This window comes from Lupinus angustifolius, chromosome LG13 (genome assembly GCF_001865875.1).
Source record: "Lupinus angustifolius cultivar Tanjil chromosome LG13, LupAngTanjil_v1.0, whole genome shotgun sequence".
NCBI classification, from domain to species: domain Eukaryota; kingdom Viridiplantae; phylum Streptophyta; class Magnoliopsida; order Fabales; family Fabaceae; genus Lupinus; species Lupinus angustifolius.
Window position 1 is genome coordinate 3,990,950 of NC_032021.1, and position 20,731 is coordinate 4,011,680.

The following is a 20,731-nucleotide window of genomic DNA, read 5'->3' on the forward strand; positions in this document are numbered from 1 at the left end:
ACAAATGTATAGGTAACACGTGTGTTCTTAATAATGTAAATGTACGAGTCATATGTGTATTTTTAACCATGCAATATGCATGTCAAATGTGTGTTCTTAATGATACGAAAGTGTGTTATTAACAACATAAATGCAAAGAAATATTGACTCATGATAACTTGCTAGTTATTTAGAAATGGAGTTAATAATTCACTTATGATGATATTCATAAGCTTCATGACCAAATGCTCTTTTCTTTTCTTTCTTACTACAACTGAAAGTATATATTTTGTTAAGAAGTAAAATTCATATTTGTCCTCCCTATGTGCATTTTTTTCTATATACGACGAAACATTGATATTGACCTTAAAGAAAAATAAATAGCTATCAACCTTTTAAAGGTGTCATTTTGTTTCTGTTACTAAAAAAACATTAATGAAATGAAGAAAATGAATGAGAAATGGTTAGGGTTTGAGAGGTCCCATCCGTGAACCGTGATTGACTCACCATGGCCCAAACAAAGAGTGAGAGTCGACAGCGACAAGTCATTCATTCCAGTACGACATCGTATTCACTGCACTCTCATCTGTTCTCTCCCTTCTGCTGCCACACTTGTTTTTTCCTACAACCCCCTATGTATTGAAAGCAGTATTTCAAATGAGAAAAGAATATCACATACATTATCAGTATATATAATATATAATGTAATAATATATAAATCTAACATACATTTTTTCTCTTCTCTATTAATAGTTTTTTATATTATCACTATATAGTTTCCTAATAATGTTGTATTATCATTAATTATAGCTATACATTATGACGGCATCATTCACCACAATTCATATTTAATATGAATGAACCATGGATGAACTTGCATTTTTTTTAATTATCACCTCACCTTTTTTTTATTTATAAGAAACTAGACCTTAGGCCACTCCACTGACTAATGAGTTATTGGTAAATGTGTATACATATTTAGAATGAGCAATATATAAACTACTCATAAAATAATATTATGTTTCGAACATTGAGACTATAATAAACAACTACAATTTAAAATATTGATGTAGAAAAGCTTACATTGATAAAAGCTAAAATCTCAGACACACAGAGAGTGAAGTGATAAAAGGAGAAAATAGCATTTGAGATTCGGAAATTATCTTAAAGCTCGGTTTTTTTACTTACCCAGTCATGGATCAACTGTTAAAACTAAAAGGTTCTCTCCAGATTTTGATTTAGTTCACACTCTCTTTTTTATACCACCGGTTTCAGTGTTTCAGGTGAATTGAACTTCAACTTTCCTATGGATCTGCATTGTTTTTTTACTAATTGGGTTCCTTTTTCCTCTCTAAAGTTTCAATCTTTTTCCCACCATTGTGTATTTGAGATAATTGGTCTTACTTTATTGGACTTGGATATTGTTCTGTTATGTTGGGATTTTCTAAGGATATAATGGTCATTACCTAGCCCAAGTCCTCAACCTACCTACAATGAACACAACCTGAGTGATTCTGATTTCTGAGGTCCTGCATTTTCTAAGGATTTAATGGTCATTACCTAATGTGCAACTTTTAAATAGTTTTTATCAGTTAATTGTGTGCTGTATTGAACTTTTGCTACTTGCTTCAACATATCTGTACCTCATAGTTCAATACATTTCACCTTTTGGCTAAATAAGGTTGTGACTTGTGAATAATAATTAACTGCTTTTGCACTGATATGGCCAGAAAATTCATGTCAGGTTTGTGGTGAGATAAAGTGAAGGAAACTATGGGTGTTTCAGGGAAGTGGATTAGAGCATTGGTTGGTCTAAAGAAATCAGAAAAGTCAGATTCTTCAGAGAAGGATAGAAATGTGAGTATAGTTCTCCCTCTCACACTCTCTACATCCTCTTCTTTTGCCTGTGTTTGTTCATAAGATGCAATTACTTGGCGAACTTTTTCCTTTTGGCTACTCTATAATCTTTGTGATACATATTATAGTTTCTTTTCTTTTTAAAAATTTGGAAACTTTCAATGATCAGAAGGTCAGCAAGTTTCGGCATCGGAGAAAGAACTCCATCGAAATTGACAATTGTAAACTTCAAAATGAGTTTGGTGATGGTAGTATGCCACCAATTGGCGACAGGGATGCCCATGCAAACTTTGATACCCATGAAAATCTTGATGCCCATTATTCACCTTCTACTTCACAACAAGAATGGGCTGCTGCAAATAATCAGCAGATCACCAGAGAGGAATGGGCTGCAACATGCATTCAAACAGCATTTCGAGGATTTCTGGTAACTTTTCACATCAGTTCGGCTTAGTTTTTTAGAACTGAAATTGTCGTGTTAGTCATTTTTTCTTCCATTTTAATCTGATTGGAGGGAAGTATTAATTTGATGATGGTTTCTCTGGTTTTTTCCTATATACATTTCAAGACTCAAGAGGATACCTTATCCTCTGTTTTGTATGGTTTCCTTTTCTTTCTATCACTTTATACTTTGAAAACCCAGGTACTTAAGTGGTTTAACATTAGGATGCTATATTTCTGTAATCATAATTTAATTTGGTATATATTGAAGTGCACTTCATATCTATGTTGAACTTCTTTCTTTATTCTGTTTTGTTAAAATTTGCTTCTTTGTGTTCCGGAAACTATTGTAATCACTTTAAGAAGAGCTTCATTGTCAACAAATTTGACCAAACCTGAAAGCTTTTGTTCTATGTATCAGGCCAGAAGAGCTCTACGAGCTTTGAAAGGATTGGTAAGGCTTCAGGCCCTTGTAAGGGGCCATGCGGTGCGAAAACAAGCAGCCATAACTCTCCGCTGTATGCAAGCTTTGGTGAGGGTTCAGGCTCGTTTTAGGGCAAGGCGTGTTCGCTTGGCATTGGAAAGTGAAACTTCACAACAGAAACTTCACCAACAGCTTGTTAATAAAGCTCATGTTCGAGAAACAGAAGTAAGCAATATTATTCCCCGAGAGGTCTTGATTTTTTCTAATATTGACTATTTTCAACCCTTTATTTTTCCTTCCTTGTTTTGTTATCTAGGATGGGTATAGGAAAGTTGAGCTTCAAGAATTTGAGATAGTTCTTTGATTGATTAGATTAGGACATAGCATCTACCCTTTTGCTTCTTGATTTTCACTACTCCATTCCAATTGCAAGAGTGTATTACTTTACATAATATAGAGGCATTTAAATCTAATGTTTGCTGTCATTGTCTGGCCATTTTTTTAATCCTCTATTTAATTTTTTACCATTAACTTTTTTGTCAATGAATATGTTCATCATTATCAGAGACCTACCATTTTACTAAAGCAGGATACTAAAGTAAGTTTGGAATAAATCATAAACATAATGATTTGACTGCAGTGTGCCAGTTTAATCTCTGATACATTTTTAATGGGAACATTTGGGTAAGAAATATAAAAACTTGGACAAAGGAGAAAAATGAAAATTGGCAGAAGATATGCAGAGGAGTTTGAAGAGTGGATAGTGTAATATTTCCAGACAGCTATAGAGAGGGAAATTCTGAGAGCTTGCAAATCAAAATTAGATGAGATAACTACATGGAGATAAAGTCAGCGAGATTAGAAATTAAGGGAGGAGGGAAAAGATATCGCTCTCGGATAAAACTAGACAAAAATTGAAAAGGAAGAAAAAAGGGGTGTCCAAAACTAACTGCTAAAAAATGGAGTTCTATGTCACTGACTGGTTTTAGACACAACTAAATTATTCTCTTGATCTAGCTGCATATGAATCCCATTTATGCTCAAAATGCTCCATGAGGGTGGTAATTCCATGAAGAACTGTATCTGCAAAAATGTCTTAAATTAGTGTTTGGTAGTTTGTATGGTAAAAATCGCAGTCTGCTTTTCAAATATAACCTCTTGACTTAATAATTGTGAGTAGCAACTCAGATTGTGTTTTCCTCTTGTTTAATACAGGATGGTTGGTGTGACAGTGTGGGATCGGTTGAAGAAATTCAAGCCAAAATATTAAAGAGACAGGAGGCTGCGGCCAAACGTGAGAGAGCCATGGCATATGCTCTAGCTCATCAGGTAAAGTTACAATGGCTTCTTGTTTGTGAACATTATACTTTAATTAACTTTTATGTCACTTTAGTAATTAGAAATATCTGAATATGTTTGTATTAATCTTTCTCATCAAGTCCTTCATCGACATTCTCCACTGCGAGTCAAAGGCAATTGATGATTGTTTGTTTTGCAAATCTTAGAACCTCAATCTGAACGTTCAAATCATCAAAAGGGAGATGCTTGGCTAACTCAGATCTCTAGGAGTATTGTTTTGGTCCATTGTAAGCACAAGTTTATTTATAGAATTTCATAAGAAAACACAAATAGTGAGTATGGACCAAATTCTCTCCATACAAATAAAAGGAAAACCCAATTTAAATACTACTTAAGCATGGTAGGTTGTTTTATTGCTTGTAATTTGCTATATTGATAGAATAAGATAATTATTAATAAGGTTACCTAATGATATTATCAAGAGGTAAAGAAAGCTGCAGAAGTAAAATGAACAGATAATATTGTCCAGGAATTTCCTCACTACTTGATGTGAACTTTGCATTCATACGATCCAATTTTCAGATTAACCGAAACTATTTCAAAAATCAATGCTGTACGATTGGATATCCGAGTTCTTTACTGATCATATAAATAGGATCTGATGCAAGCTTTGCACACTATCATTGTAAGCTCCTGTTTATCCAGTCAAAGAACATAGAAACAAGATGCTTTAGAAGCGAGCTCTCATTTTATAGTCCCGTTGCAATACAAACGAAACTAAGCTACAACTATATTTGATCCCTCAATGCAAATTCTTGTCTATAAATATGAAAATGAACTTCAGATGCATCTTTCAATTCAGATGAAAATGTCTCTTCTCATTAGAAACGTGAAATCGGATCTTACTTGTATCGAAAGCATGTGCAGCATCTGGTATAGTGACATGATGCGTAATTTTTTTTCTCTTCTTCCGTCTGCAGTGGCAGGCAGGATCAAGGCAGCAGGCTATTGCCTCTGGATTTGAACCAGATAAAAGTTGTTGGGGTTGGAATTGGTTGGAAAGGTGGATGGCAGAACGTCCTTGGGAGAATCGCTTTCTTGACATTGATACGAGCGATAGAGTAACCAGAGATGAAAATGGAGGTACGGATGGAAAAAATGGAATCAGACTTCAGTTTAGATTTGCTAACACAAAACCAATTCCATCAAACAATCATGCAAACCATGCTAATCAAAGAGCCAGTCCCTCTCTTTCCGATGGCTGTGATTCTTTACCTAGTATATCAGCAGGTTTTTTGGAGCCATCAAGCATACAGTCTGTTAAACCAAAGTATAATGCAAATGTTCAAAATTCTGTTGAAGTGGCCAACTCAAGACCTGAAATCCGGTCAAGGTCTCATAGTAATCCAAAGGAGAGAACTGTGCAGTTAGATAAACAGGCGAAAAAGCGACTATCTCTGCCTAACAATGGTGAGTTTGTTCTCTTTGTTTGCATTTTCTTCATGTAATTAGATTATCCCCTCTACAAATTGCCTAACATCATTCGAAATTTGCTTAATATAGAACTTTTTTGCCCATGTTTTGTAAAAAATCCTTAGGACCAGTCTTCAGTTTTGATTACAAAATTTATGTAAAACTCTTCTGGTAAGAATTAAGTCCCAAACTATAGTTTCTTTAATTTTGAAATAATTGTGTGGATAAACTAGCTTAATAAATAAGCAATGGGATTTGGATTCTCTAAAGTGAGATCAATCTCTAAAGTAAGTGAGAGTGTATCCACCCTTTGATATGATAAAGTGCACCATTTTCTTAATCCAATAAATGATCTTAATATAGATAAACCCTTACTTGTTCATGTTAGGAAGAAAGTCACATTTCCACTTTCTCATTGTTCTGAGTATGATTTAAATATATATTGGCTAATTATCTTACTGCCAGTTGGTTGAAATGAACCTTACATGGAATCAAAGCTAGAACCTAACTTTTTCCCGATTGTCATGGGCAAAAAAGATGTCCTTTCGACATCGTCTAACTCATTGTTATGGGTGTGGCTCAAATACACATGTTGGGTTATTCCTCTTATTGTCAATTAGTTTTGAAATGAAATCTTAAAAATTCACTTTATAGACAATCTTAGTTTGGAGAATCTAAATCATAAGCAATTTGATACAGATTTCTATTTTTGAATGTTTGTGTTAAGCTAATAGAACCAACCATTTCTTACTTTATTTTCTCATCTATTTTAACAGGGGGAGGTCCCACTAGAACTAATGTGAAAGGGGCAACTGGCACACAAAAGCCTATAAGGGATAAACCTAAGCTCAATGGAGGTGAGAATGTGAAGGTTACTAAATCTGTTACCCACTCCACTATTATGTAGCATCAATAATAAAAGCCTTTATGTGATTTGATTGTTGAGATTGGCTTGGGAATTAGATATGCAATGTGGATACCCATCTATTGTAATTATGCATAATATTTGTTGTTGTGAGCTATGTGATAATAATGTAAATTTACATGCAAATGTGCAAACATTAACGGTGTCATTGCCTTCTAAATTATTGTTATTGCCAACTTTGAAGGTGTCCTTTTCTTATTGCATTACCATCATGTATTCTTCTAAGAAATGTAAACAAGAGAAAGAGAAAAAGATGTATTCCCTGATAATATAAAAGTTTTTTATACTTCATTGTATTAATTATCGTTAAAATTTGATCAGTATTGACTTTCAAATATAAGTAATACAAATGAATGAATAATGATACATGATACTGACTGTGTATAAATCTTTATAGTGATAATACATACACCAACATAAAACATGCTACAAGAACATAGGAATCTAATAACTGTAATTAGTTTATGTTGGGTACATAACTATCTTTACAAGGATTATACACGTTTTTCTTTTGGTAGAATTGTAAGTGTTATGTAAGGTACACAACACAAAAATAGTAAATGTCTAAAATTGTTATTAATAGTAGTAAAGCAGATCCTCCTATGTATGCGGATAACACATTATCGGATCCGTCTATGTCTCCTTCTTCCACTATTCACTATTCTATGTCTATCCCATGAATTTTGGGTGTGGTTTTAGCTACCAACCAAAGAAAAACTAAAAAGATTAAAAGTTGTTATTGTTAACATGAACACAAGTACAAAATGCGTTATTTTAGTTTTAATTTGGTTCGAAGTTCAAACTACCAAAAACAGTGTTTCTAATTGTGGCACCTAAACATGATAGAAATTCTAACCTTCCAACAAAACTCTCCAATGAAGAACAAGTCTCCCTTCTCCTGAACCTTCTTTTTTATACTCCTTATACCCCATGCCATTTATTAAACCAAAACCTCATCCTCTTCCTTTTACCTCACATACAAAAACCCATTCTCAATTTCCACCATCTACCTTTGCTTGTGCCTTGTTTTTACTTCACAAATTCAAGGCAAACATTCATCATCATAAACCAAACCTAGCACTCACCATTTTCCATTATACGGAGACACACAAACTTCCCAAAACTCCATAAAAATTCAATCTTTGCAACTTAGTTTTTTAATATACACCCTCTGCATTACATAATCCTTGTTCCTGCAAAACCACCATATCATAATCATCCTCGAATTCTAACATACCAAAAATCCAATTTTGAGATCAAGATTTTCATTTCTACCATCTATATTGGTGTATGATATAAAGGGTATCGACTAATACGATTACATTTAGGCCGGATCACAAGGACGACACAAGTCTAAGGCATACCTATTAAGATTACAAGACATTCATCATCAACATTGTTGTTGTCTTTGTCATCATCATCACCATTTCCTCATACAATACACGAAAAACCGAATCTTTGCACCAAGTTTTCCACTTGGGACCACCCATTGCATTTCCACACACAACCTTGTTCCTTACCAAACACATTTAACATTCATCACCACCACCATCATAATCAAATGTTCTCAAACCAATTTGTGTTATCATTCTCTCTCTTCTTCTCTCTTTCAATCCTAATCCTCTTAGCCCCAAACCTTCTCCCTCCACGTCACACCTCTCTCCCAATCTCCCCACAAGATGAAATAGACGATATTACCCTCTTCAACCATGCTCTATCCTTCTCTAGTTCTCCCATTTCAAATTCTAATAAACCTTCTAGATTCTTCCACCTTTCTTCACGACAAAAACCAATCCCAAACAAAATCGCATTCCTTTTTCTAACAAACACTGCTCTTCACTTTGCCCCACTTTGGAACCGTTTCTTCTTATCCCAACCCACCAATCTCTACAACGTTTACGTCCACGCAGACCCCTCCGTGAGCCTCACGCACCAATACGGCGTCTTCCGCGGCCGTTTCATCATCTCCAAACAAACCTCACGCGCCTCACCTACACTCATTTCCGCCACGCGCCGCCTCCTCGCAACCGCACTCCTCCACGATCCCAACAATGCTTACTTCGCACTCATCTCACAACATTGCATCCCTCTCCATTCATTCCCCTATGTCTACCACTCCCTCTTCCACTCCAAAACCTTCGACAAATCGAGTCAAACTCAACTCAATGTTCAAACACCGAGTTACAAGAGTTACATTGAAATCCTTTCAAATACACCAAAGCATTGGAAGCGTTACGCGGCGAGGGGAAGGTTCACAATGTTGCCGGAAGTTCCGTACGAGGAATTCAGAGCAGGGTCGCAGTTTTTGACTCTCACGCGCCGACACGCGCATATGGTGGTGAAGGACCGCGCGTTGTGGAGGAAATTTAAGGTTCCTTGTTATAGGGAAGATGAGTGTTACCCAGAGGAACATTATTTTCCAACGTTGTTGTCAATGAAAGATCCCAATGGTTGTACAAAGTACACACTGACACGTGTCAATTGGACAGGTTCAGTGAATGGACACCCTTATATGTATAAACCTGAACAAGTAACTCCTCAATTGATTCATCTATTGAGGGAATCCAATCACTCAGAATCTTATCTCTTTGCAAGAAAATTTTCTCCTGATTGCTTAGAACCCTTGATGCATATTGCTAAACATGTCATTTTTAGGGATTGAATTTTCCCCAAATGGTAAGTACTTCATTCATTTACCATAGGATAAGATATATTTTATTTACCATATTTTAATATGTTTTATAGTAGAGTTGAGAAATGTATGTGAAAATAAGCTGTTGTTACATATGTTATAGGCTTGTAGCTCTCAATTTGAACTTCCATTATAATTGTGTCATATGTGTAGGTGAGTAAAGTGTAATGTAAATCAAAGTAATATGGTTCTTAGCTTTTTTTTGGGCCAAAATTAGAGGATGCTTTTATTATGTTTGGATTATATTTTTGTGTGCAAAATTTATGATTAGACTCTATTTCCATGATTAGAGGAGAAGTTGGAAACAAGTTGTTTTTAACTTGGTCAAACCATAATTTGCATTTCACTTGTATTCTCATCTTATTTTCTTCGTATAAAGTAGAGTTAATGAAATTATTTTTTTATAGGTAAATGTTAGTATGTTAGTATTTTTTTAGTCAATAAGTTTGTGACACATTTTCGGTCATGTTTTTGGAAACTATGTTATTGGATTGTATTTCCATTTCTATAACTTTCTATCATTGTGCTCTATGTTAAAACACATTGCAAAACTTGTCAATCCTATCATAGATAGATATTTAATTTCTTTTTTAAATTTCTTTATGTTTTTTTGGCTAAGATAATAAGTTGAATAATCAAATCTTACTACTCTTACAGGTAGAATTGTCAATGAAAAGATAAGTGACAAAATGGAATTGGTTCATGTAGCTTAATGATGAAGGATATATGGTGTGAAGAGGCATGACTAGCCCACTACCTATATACCAGGAAACTCTTTTGCTGAGAAGATTAGTGACTAGATACAACAAAAGATTACAAGGACTCAGAAACCTAAACAAAAGATTATATCTGCAACCACACCTATGTGAGTTGAGAATGGAAAAGTGTGTGCTCTAGTTAAGTGTATGCTTATGCAGTTCTCATAGAAGATGCTGCAGGGTATTTTGTATTTCATGATTAGTTGATTTTATGTACATCCCATATGTGACATGTGAAAAGTAATAAAATACTAATAAAAAGTTTATATCTGACGAAATCTTAGTTTCTTGGCAATTCACCAAAAAAAAGAAGAAGGGAACTAAAAGAGCAAAAAGATGAGAAAATGCATTGAACTTTCATTATTAGAATTCAAGGCAAAGTGCAAGAATTTATACAATGGAAAAATTGGTAGTTGCTTGAAACTAAAGCTACCATTAAAGTAAATACAAACCTAACTACCATAACCAAAACTAACTAAGAGATGGACCAATCATAACCAACAATAACAGAACTTATGTGGCAAACCATATACAAAACAATGCATACAAAATTATATGCATATGAGCAATATTTAACACGCCACCTCAAGCTGGACAGTGAATACCATTGACTCCCAGCTTGAATAGAAGATAGCAAATGTGCAAAGTTGGATCTGGAGTTTGAAAGAATTACCAAAATGTTGAAAGAAAAATTGTTTCTTTTCTTTAAGAACAATGTTTGTACAACTTGCTACAGTGGGATAATTGATTTGATTGTGTGCTTACAACCACAAATACCTTCAACGCATAGACCAAATGCTTGCTAGCAACAACCACACACTTCATACATGCATCATGCGCAGCCTTGACTGTTTGGTTTGAGTTTCCAAATACAATGCACCTCTTTGGTATGAAATTCAGAAGTTGAGCAACATACACAAATATTATGGATCAGACTTTCCTTTGTCAACTGCTCCAATCACATTGAAATTGTCTCCAATATACCAATTTCCCTTAGAGCAGACTCAGTTTTTCTAGGCCTCGTGGAAACCAATGCTATTGGTATCTTATAGTGAACCAAAAAATTCACAAAAAATGTCCAGGACGAAGGAGAAGAAGAGAAAGAAAATAATGAGCCCAAATATGTTTTTTAGGGTCTCAGAAATTTCAAGAGTCTTTAAAATATAGCACATGAAACTAGAAAGATTGTACTAGTAGAATCAGTAGAAGAAATATGAACAATGTTGAAGTAGAATACCATTTTGGTTTCTTGGCATGATGAAATATGAGCAATTTTGTTCAAGAATAACAACAGAAAAGTGAGATGAAATTTGAGCAACTTTGCTCAAGAATAACAAGAGAATAATATGGACAATATTTGCCTCAAGAATATTGAGAAGAAATAAGAGAAATAGAGAATATAAAGATTGAAAAAGAGAATGGTAAATAAAGATCAACCGAGACATTTTGTTGATGTTGCACTAAATTAACATCTCCATACAAGATATCAAAACCTCACCATTCATGAGTTCCTCCCTTTTTTTTATGGTAGGATACTTCTTCCTTGTCTGTTCAGTGCATGTTTGCATGCATTAGGGACACATTTTCATTATCAAAGCACCAACATAATCTGATACAGATGGAAAGATGCAATTTTTTTTTTGCTTCAAGTTGCCGGCAATTTGGTTTCAATTGTAAATCTTTTGCTGAATTGAAGAGTGATGAAAGTGAACCCAATGGAATACTTGCACAAATTCTTGAAGTTCTCAAGCGAGTAGAAGATTCTTTGATAAACTTCAAGAAGATCTTGTTGAAGCCATGGAAATAAAAAAGGGCGCAATACCATGGGAGACTTAATTACTTGGCTCTGATACCATATTAGTTTATTGACAATTCACCAAGAAAGAAAAGAAGGGAACTAAAAGAGCAAAAAGATGAGAAAATGCATTGAACTTTCATTATTAGAATTCAAGGCAAAGTGCAAGAATTTATACAATGGAAAAATTGGTAGTTGCTTGAAACTAAAGCTATCATTAAAGTAAACACAAACCTAACTACAATAACCGAAATTAACTAAGAGATGAACCAATCATAACCAACAATAACAGAACTTATGTGGCAAACCATATACACAACAATGCATACAAAATTATATGCATATGAGCAATATTTAACACGCCCCCTCAAGGAGAGTGAATACCATTTACTCTCAGCTTGAATAGAAGATAGCAAATGTGAAAAGTTGAATATGGAGTTTGAAAGAATCACCAAAGTGTTGAAAGAAAAATTGTTTCTTTTCTTTAAGAACAATGTATGTACAACTTGCTACAGTGAGATGATTGATTTGATTGTGTGCTCACAACCACAAATACCTTCAACACATAGACCAAATGCTTGCTAGCAACAACCACACACTTCATACATGCATCATGCGCAGCCTTGACTATTTGGTTTGAGTTTCCAAATACAATGCACCTCTTTGGTATGAAATTCAGAAGCTGAGCAACATACACAAATATTATGGATCAGACTTACCTTTGTCAACTGCTCCAATCACATTGAAATTGTCTCCAATATACCAATTTCCCTTATAGCAAACTCAGTTTTTCTAGGCCTCGTGGAAACCAATATTATTGGTATCTTATAGTGCACCAAAAAATTCACAAGAAATGTCCAGGACGAAGGAGAAGAAGAGAAAGAAAATAATGAGCCCAAATATGTTTTTTAGGGTCTCAGAAATTTCAAGAGTCTTTAAAATATAGCACATGAAACTAGAAAGATTGTGCTAGTAGAATCAGTAGAAGAAATATGAACAATGTTGAAGTAGAATACCATTTTGGTTTCTTGGCATGATGAAATATGAGCAATTTTGTTCAAGAATAACAACAGAAAAGTGAGATGAAATTTGAGCAACTTTGCTCAAGAATAACAAGAGAATAATATGGACAATATTTTCCTCAAGAATATTGAGAAGAAATAAGAGAAATAGAGAATATAAAGATTGAAAAAGAGAATGGTAAATAAATATCAACCGAGACATTTTGTTGAAGTTGCACTGAATTAACATCTCCATACAAGATATCAAAACCTCACCATTCATGAGTTCATCCTTTTTTTATGGTAGGATACTTCTTCCTTGTCTGTTCAGTGCATGTTTGCATGCATGAGGGACACATTTCATTATTAAAGCACCAAGATAATCTGATACTGATGGAAAGATGCAATTTTTTTTTGCTTCAAGTTGCCGGCAATTTGGTTTCAATTGTAAATCTTTTGCTGAATTGAAGAGTGATGAAAGTGAACCCAATGGAGTACTTGCACAAATTCTTGAAGTTCTCAAGCGAGTAGAAGATTCTTTGATAAACTTCAAGAAGATCTTGTTGAAGCCATGGAAATAAAAAAGGGCGCAATACCATGGAAGACTTAATTACTTGGCTCTGATACCATATTAGTTTATTCACAATTCACCAAGAAAGAAAAGAAGGGAACTAAAAGAGCAAAAAGATGAGAAAATGCATTGAACTTTCATTATTAGAATTCAAGGCAAAGTGCAAGAATTTATACAATGGAAAAATTGGTAGTTGCTTGAAACTAAAGCTACCATTAAAGTAAACACAAACCTAATTACCATAACCGAAACTAACTAAGAGATGAACCAATCATAACCAACAATAACAGAACTTGTGTGGCAAACCATATACACAATAATGCATACAAAATTATATGTATATGAGCAATATTTAACACCAAATATGTGTTGTTCTTTTAAGACCCTAGATAGTGATTGCAATGATATAATGTCACATAATTATTAATTTTTGCTGTGTTGTGGAGCTTGTCTTGAGACATTATTATCAAAAACACTTTTCATACTTTACCCCTCATCTATACTTATTATACATAACATGATATAACTATTATTATAGTGTAATTTTTAATTTTCTATTTTGCCTTTAATATTTTTAATTTTTACAAAAAATTATATAATTATAAGTAATTCACTATTATCAAAACATTATTTACAAGTTAAAACTAAAGTTTTCACTTTAAATTGTACATTCTAATAAAAAAAATTATAATTTAAAGTACATTCGATTAAAAATTATCATATTGACTACTACTCCCCCAATTCTGGAATAAGTGTGATCCACAAACTGTCCCATTGGTCATGGTTTAAAACATTGAGTACAATAAAAAATTAGAACCATTTAGCCCATGTTTAAAACATTGAGTACAATTAAAACATAGATCAACTCATTCTTTGACCTATGTTTCGGGTCTCATCAATAAAATTGTTCAAGCAAAAACATACTCATGAAATGAAAAATGTTGATCATGATGTCTAATCTGACCAAACTTAATTAAGTGTTGTGAATGGATGTTTTGTTAGTTGTTATTGCCTCTTAATTTTCTATCTACATTTTTATTAGCCACTCACAGTTTCTTAAAAAACGTAAAACTTGTTAGAGAATTTGTAATGGAGAAAGAAGAGTGTGAAGAAGTGTGTGATAGATGAGAGAAGAAGAAAAAGTTTGTAATTGAAAATGAATATCTTCCAATTACTTCAAAGAAGTACAAAGTAATATACTACTTTCCAAAATTGTTTTAACTAACTTTAACTACTTACTATATCTAGTAACTTGAAACTAACTTTACCTAACTCTATTGATTACTCTAATTAGCATCCCCTGTTAATCAAAGAGTTACTTATTACAAGGTATAGCAGCAAGAAGCTACACAAACTTATCATCAAAACTATGCACATTCAACATATTCCTAAATCTCTTGAACTTGTCAACTTTGAGAGCCTTTGTCATAACATCAGCTTTTTGCAAATCTATTGAACAATGAACCATCTTAACCCTTCCCTTTCCAACTTGATCTCTTAGAAAGTGGAACTTTGTCTCAATATGTTTGCTTCTTCCATGGCTAACAGGATTCTTTGCTAAGTTTATAGTTGATTGGTTGTCCACTCTTAATTCGAAATCTTCAAATTCTCCATATCTCAATTCTGTCATTAGATGAATCAACCATGGACCTTGGCATGTGGCATTGCAGGTTGTAATGTATTCGGCTTCACAGGTTGAGAGAGCCACCACATCTTGCTTTCTTGAATTCCACGACACAGGTGCACCAAAGATGGTAAATACATACCCTAAAGTGCTCATTCTATCGTCCATATCTCCACACCAATCAGAATCTGAAAAACCTACAAAACTTGATTGACACTTATGTTTCTAGTTTGGAAAATAAACACCATAGTTTGAGGTTCCCTTCAAGTATATGAGAATCATTTTTGCTGCTACCATGTGTGATTGAGTAGGGATTGCCATGTACTTGCTTATTACCCCTACTCCATAGGTTATTTCAGGCCTGCTATGATAAATGAATCTAGGCATCCAACCATTTGTCTATAGAGGGTTGCATCTACAAGCATTTCAGACTCTGCTTCACTTGGTTTCTGATTTCCTTCTACTAGCACTGATGCAGGCTTTCAATTCATCATCTGAAACCTTTCTAATATATCTGTAATGTACTTTTTCTGGTGCATTATGATTCCTCTTGGTGTCTTGAGAAATTCTATGCCAAGAAAGTATGCTAATTCTCCTAGATCAGACATCTCAAACTCAGACTTGAGTTCTCCTTTTAGCTTCAAAATCTCAGCCTCATTACTTCCTGTAATCACCAAATCATCTACATAGAGACAAATTAGAGTTAGTTCACCTGTTCCAGTCAGATTGACATACACACCATGCTCTACTCTGCACTTGATGAAGCCAATAGATGTTAGGAATGGGTCAATTCTCTTGGAGCTTGCTTCAACCCATACAATGCCTTTTTCAGTCTCAGTACTTTTGTTCTGTCTGCTGAAGTCTCAAATCCAGGGGGCTGAGTGATATATAACTCTTCTTCAAGAGGTCCATTAAGAAAACCACTCTTGACATCCAGTTGCCATTGTTTCCAACCATTCCAACTAGCTAAAGCCACAATTAGTCTAACTGTTTCAAATCTAGCCACTGGTGCAAAGACTTCATCATAGTCATAGCCTTCTTTTTGCATGAAACCCTTTGTTACAAGCCTTGCTTTGTGCTTAGCAATGCTTCCATCAGGTCTCAATTTGACTTTGTATACCCATTTTACAACTATAGGTTCCTTGCCAATAGGTAGTTCAGTTTCTTCCCATGTATCATTCCTTTTGATTGATTTGAGTTCTTCCTTCATTGCATCACACCAAACATCTTTTTGAACTGCCTCATTGAAAGTAATTGACTCAACTTCTCCTAACAGTGCTAGATGAACCAAATCACCCTCATATGTGATCACATCATCAGAAAACATCTCAAACTCACTAAGCCTTAGTGGTAGATGTCTTGTTCTAGTTGGTCTACCTTGAGCATCCCTGATCACTTGATGCCTAACATGTGAGTCAGGTTCTAAGATTTCTACAGCTTCATGATCTTCTTGTAGAGGAAACATGGTAATTGATTTGTTGTGCTCAACCTTTCTCAGGGATTCGTTCCAAGAACTCAACTCTTCAAAATGAACGTCCCTACTGAAACTTATTTGTTTAGTGATAGGATTCAAGAGTTTATATGATCTTGTTGAGTGGTACCCAACTAGAATCATCAATTCACTCTTGTCATCCAATTTCTTCCTCAATTGATCTGGAACGTGTTTATAAAACACTGATCCAAACACTCTTAGATGCATTACTGATTGTTTCTTTCCAGTCCAAACCTCTTCTAGAATTTGATTGACAAGTGCTTGAGTTGGACATCTATTCAGAACATATGTTGATGTTATGACAGCTTCACCCCAAAGATTGTGAGGTAGATTCTTGCATTTCAGCATGCATCTTACCATGTTCATGATAGTTCTGTTTCTTCTTTCAACTACACCATTGTGTTGTGGTGTATATGGGGCAATAACTTCATGAATTATGCCATGTGCTTCACAAAAGGTTTCAAGCTCTCTTGAGCTGAATTCACCACCTCCATCAGTTCTGAGAATCTTCAATTGTTTCATTGATTGCCTTTCAGCTAGAGCTTTGAATTTCTTTAGATTCTCAAACACTTCACTCTTAGCTTTGATGAGATAAGTCCACATTTTCCTTCTAAATTCATCAACAGAAGATACAAAGTATTTGTTTCCACCTAGTGAGGAAACCTCAAAAGGTCCACAAACATCATAATACACAACATGTAGTATATCCAAGGCCCTGGTTTGAGTATGCTTACCAAATGTAGATATGGCTTGCTTGCTAATTAAGCAGCTATCACAAGCTGAGTTCTGAAGCTTGATTTCTGGCAGTCCAATGACCATTTCTTTAGTGCTTAACAGTGTGAGATCTCTATAATTGAGATGACCATATCTCAAGTGCCAAAGCAAGGATTCATTTGAGACTGCTTCTGCATTGAGGCACTCAGAGTCTCCAATTCTAAGCTTGATTTGAAATGTTCTTTTGTTTGATAGCGGAGCTTGTAGGATTCTTCTCTTTATGTTGTCATAGACTTCCATAATTCCATTACTTAGTTTCATGGTGAAGCCTCTTTCATGTAGTTGTCCTAGACTTATGAGGGTTGTCCTCATTTCAGGGACAAGCAACACATCTGTGATGTATGCTCTCTTGCCATTCTCCATTTTGAGAGGAATATCTCCTATTCCTTCAGTGATCACCACTCTATTGTCTGCAAATTTGACCTAGTTTCTCTTGTTTGGATCAAAGTGCACAAGCCACTCTTTGTGCCCAGTCATGTGATTGGAGCAGCCATAGTCCAAATACCAAGTGTCACTGCTTCTTATTGTGCAATCTGTTGTCATCATAAAGTGCACAACTTCCTCATCAGATTCATCAATCTCTTCTTTGACAAGGTGTGCTTCTGAATCTTGTCTTCTTTGATTTTGATTCTTGTTAGGTGTTAAGCACTCATTTGAGTAGTGCCCAAATTTATCACAATTGTAGCACCTAACCTTTTTCTTGTCAAACTTCTTCTTCAATCCTTTGAATTGTTTGTAGCTATTTCTTTTCGATTGTTTTGGTTGTTCAACCTTGTTGATATATCACTTTCTTGAGTTGCTCTTCTGTTCAGCATATCTTTGTTGGTTCTTGGTTGAGTTCCTTATGAGGAATGCTCCTTTCTTTGTAGTTTGTACCTATAGAGCTTGATGTGAGGATTTATCTGCTATCCTTTCATTAAGTCTCTGCTCATGGGCTTCAAGTGACCCTTGAAGCTCCTCAACCTTCATGTTTTCCACTCTTCTAGACTCCTCTATGGCTATCACCACATTGTCAAACCTTGGGGTTACTGAGCTTAGCACATTTTCTACAATGGTTGTATCCTCCATCTTCTCACCACATTCCTTCATAGCATTGATGTGTGTGATCAACCTTGTGAAAAAGTCAGTGATTCCTTCATCTTCTTTCATCTACATGAGTTCATATTGCCTTCTCATGGTTTGTAGACGAAACTTCTTTAGTTGAGCAGCTCCTGCGTAGTGTTTTTCTAACGCATCCCATGCTTCCTTTGCTATTGCAGATCCTGCAATCTTTTCAAAGTGAGCATTGTCTACAACTTCATGAAGAAGACATATTGCCTTGCAGTCTCATTTCTTGTTCTGTTTGTGTGCATTTCGTTGTGCTTCAGTGGCTCATTCTTCCAAGATTGGCAGCCCCTCTTCCACGATATCAGCAACATCTTGATAATCAAATATTGCCTTCATTTGTATGCACCATCTGTTCCAGTTCTTGCCATCTAACACAGTAAGAGTTGTGACATAATTCCCTGTTGTTTGAGTCATTTCTTGTTGTTGCGGAAAGCTTGGTGATCTTCTAAGGCTCTTGATGCCAAATGTTAGAGAATTTGTAATGGAGAAAGAAGAGTGTGAAGAAGAGTGTGATAGATGAGAGAAGAAGAAAAGAGTTTGTAATTGAAAATGAATATCTTCCAATTACTTCAAAGAAGTACAAAGTAATATACTACTTTCTAAAACAGTTTTAACTAACTTTAACTACTTACTATATCTAGTAACTTTAAACTAACTTTACCTAACTCTATTGATTAGTCTAATTGACAAAACTTTGATTGGTTAGTAGGAATTATGAATAGATACTTGAGTGGGTTGGATGTGTTAATAATAGTCAGCTATTTGAGAGTCCCAATATTTATAACAAAACATGAGTACTATGAATAATAATTACAAAGGCTGAATTGTCTATTTAATTAATCAACCATAAGCATGTGTTACATGGTGTCCGCTTACATGGTGTCCGCTTTTACTACAACTACCTATACTTTATCTTAATTATATAATACATTCATTTATACAATTAAACTACATAAGTTGTTAGTAGCATGTATGATCACTATTGGAAATCAATAGATAGAGGTTTTTCATTTTCTGTCCGTGATGCACGAAGTTGAACTAATACAAACACGCAAGGCACCAAAATGTTTCTTGCACTCATGATAGTATTTTTAAATTCTGAGCCACCAATTACTTTTTTGGGTTAGTCTAATGAGACCCGCAAAGTACCAAAACAAAGGGTCCCAGAAGGTGATTTTTCAGTATCATCATCATCATGCTTATTTCTTTAAACACCCGTTTAGGCTTTCTCCTGACATATGCCTAAAGTCAAAAGGTGGAAGCTTCCCTGTACTAGGACAAGTACTGAAGAGAGAATAGAAGTTTCAGAAAATTAAATAAAAATATGTCATTATGATTGATGTAATAATTATAAACTGTCGGTACAAAAAATTTATACATAATTAGTATATGATCTACCGTTTATTTGAATTTTTTTTTTTTGAAAAGTCAATACTAATGAAATATAGATAATAAATAATATAATGATAATAGATAAAACTCATACATTATCAGTATATATAATTTTTTCTGATTTGTGAATACTGCCTCCATACCTAAAAGTCAAGTCTTAAGTCCAAAATCATCTTCCAAGTAATCAGGATTTTTTTAAAAGAATTTGTATGTCTAGCAACATAGAAGAATGTGTTATAAGTTAAATGAATGAGGTTACTTGACCAAAACATCAAAAGCTTCATTTCATGTCTGCCACCAATTGTGTGCCAAACACAACATATACACGTATTTGACAAAAGAAAGCAATTACAATCACATATCTAACCAAGAGTTAAAAACATAAATTGATTCAGTAAAAAACTTCTGACTGAAAATTTCATAATAGGATGCCATTATTCATTTTTCCCATGTCATCAAATTCCTATATCCATTTCCAAAGACACAGAAAATAACCTCTCTCTTTTTGTAAAAAATTTTCTTCTCTACAACTACCTAAGGAGATAATCATAAATTAACATATATCCGGCAAATATGTAATAAAATTAGAAAAAAAAAAGTGAAGAAAAATAATCATCAAATCAAAGCCACAAAGCCCCAGCATCTTTGAGTATGGGAACCAATTCCCCAGAAATATGAGTAGCCATAAGACGATCCAACCCTCCAAATAACTTTCCATCAACAAACATTACTGGGAACTGAACCTTCCCTTTATCATTTGCAATGATTTCCAATTCTCTTACAACACTCACTTCATCATTCTCCTCCACCTCATGTACTGCAGGGTTCACACCAAGACCATGAAGCAAACTCTTCACAACATGGCTCATGCAACAACCACGCCTTGCAAAGACTATAACTGCGTTTTCTGAAACCATATTAGGTATCATTCTTTCTAACCCTTCATAATTATTATGTGAAATGGAAGAAGGGGTGTGAGGATTTATAATGTGGGTGTGGGAGTAGAGAGGTTGCCATGACCTAAAAGGAATTGCATGTTGCATGGTGTTAGAGTGATTGAACGAAATTAATTGGATTAATGTTTGAGATATAGACAGGAGCATATAATGAACGAATGATTTATGTGA

At 34.5% G+C, this 20,731-nt stretch overlaps 3 protein-coding genes across 5 annotated transcripts; 2 read left to right on the forward strand and 1 right to left on the reverse strand.

The window, feature by feature from the left end:
* On the forward strand, nucleotides 1,046-6,560 carry LOC109325503 (protein IQ-DOMAIN 1-like). Of its 3 annotated transcripts, none has more exons than XM_019557914.1 (7): nucleotides 1,046-1,262; nucleotides 1,724-1,836; nucleotides 2,006-2,263; nucleotides 2,699-2,950; nucleotides 3,917-4,030; nucleotides 4,981-5,470; nucleotides 6,250-6,560. In XM_019557914.1, exons 2-7 carry the CDS (start codon nucleotides 1,753-1,755, stop codon nucleotides 6,378-6,380), a joined length of 1,329 nt encoding a protein of 442 aa, XP_019413459.1. In that variant the 5' UTR covers nucleotides 1,046-1,262; nucleotides 1,724-1,752; the 3' UTR covers nucleotides 6,381-6,560. The 3 variants fall into 3 exon arrangements, with proteins under 3 accessions (XP_019413459.1, XP_019413461.1, XP_019413460.1); XM_019557916.1 differs by having other exon boundaries at nucleotides 1,047-1,262; nucleotides 2,699-2,926; nucleotides 6,250-6,557; XM_019557915.1 differs by lacking the exon at nucleotides 1,046-1,262 and having other exon boundaries at nucleotides 1,710-1,836.
* Nucleotides 6,910-10,116, forward strand: LOC109325504. Its single transcript, XM_019557917.1, has 2 exons — nucleotides 6,910-9,074; nucleotides 9,748-10,116. Exon 1 carries the CDS (start codon nucleotides 7,960-7,962, stop codon nucleotides 9,058-9,060), a length of 1,101 nt encoding a protein of 366 aa, XP_019413462.1. The 5' UTR covers nucleotides 6,910-7,959; the 3' UTR covers nucleotides 9,061-9,074; nucleotides 9,748-10,116.
* Nucleotides 19,966-20,731, reverse strand: LOC109325505 (glutaredoxin-C9-like). Its single transcript, XM_019557918.1, has one exon. It carries the CDS (start codon nucleotides 20,705-20,707, stop codon nucleotides 20,225-20,227), a length of 483 nt encoding a protein of 160 aa, XP_019413463.1. The 5' UTR covers nucleotides 20,708-20,731; the 3' UTR covers nucleotides 19,966-20,224.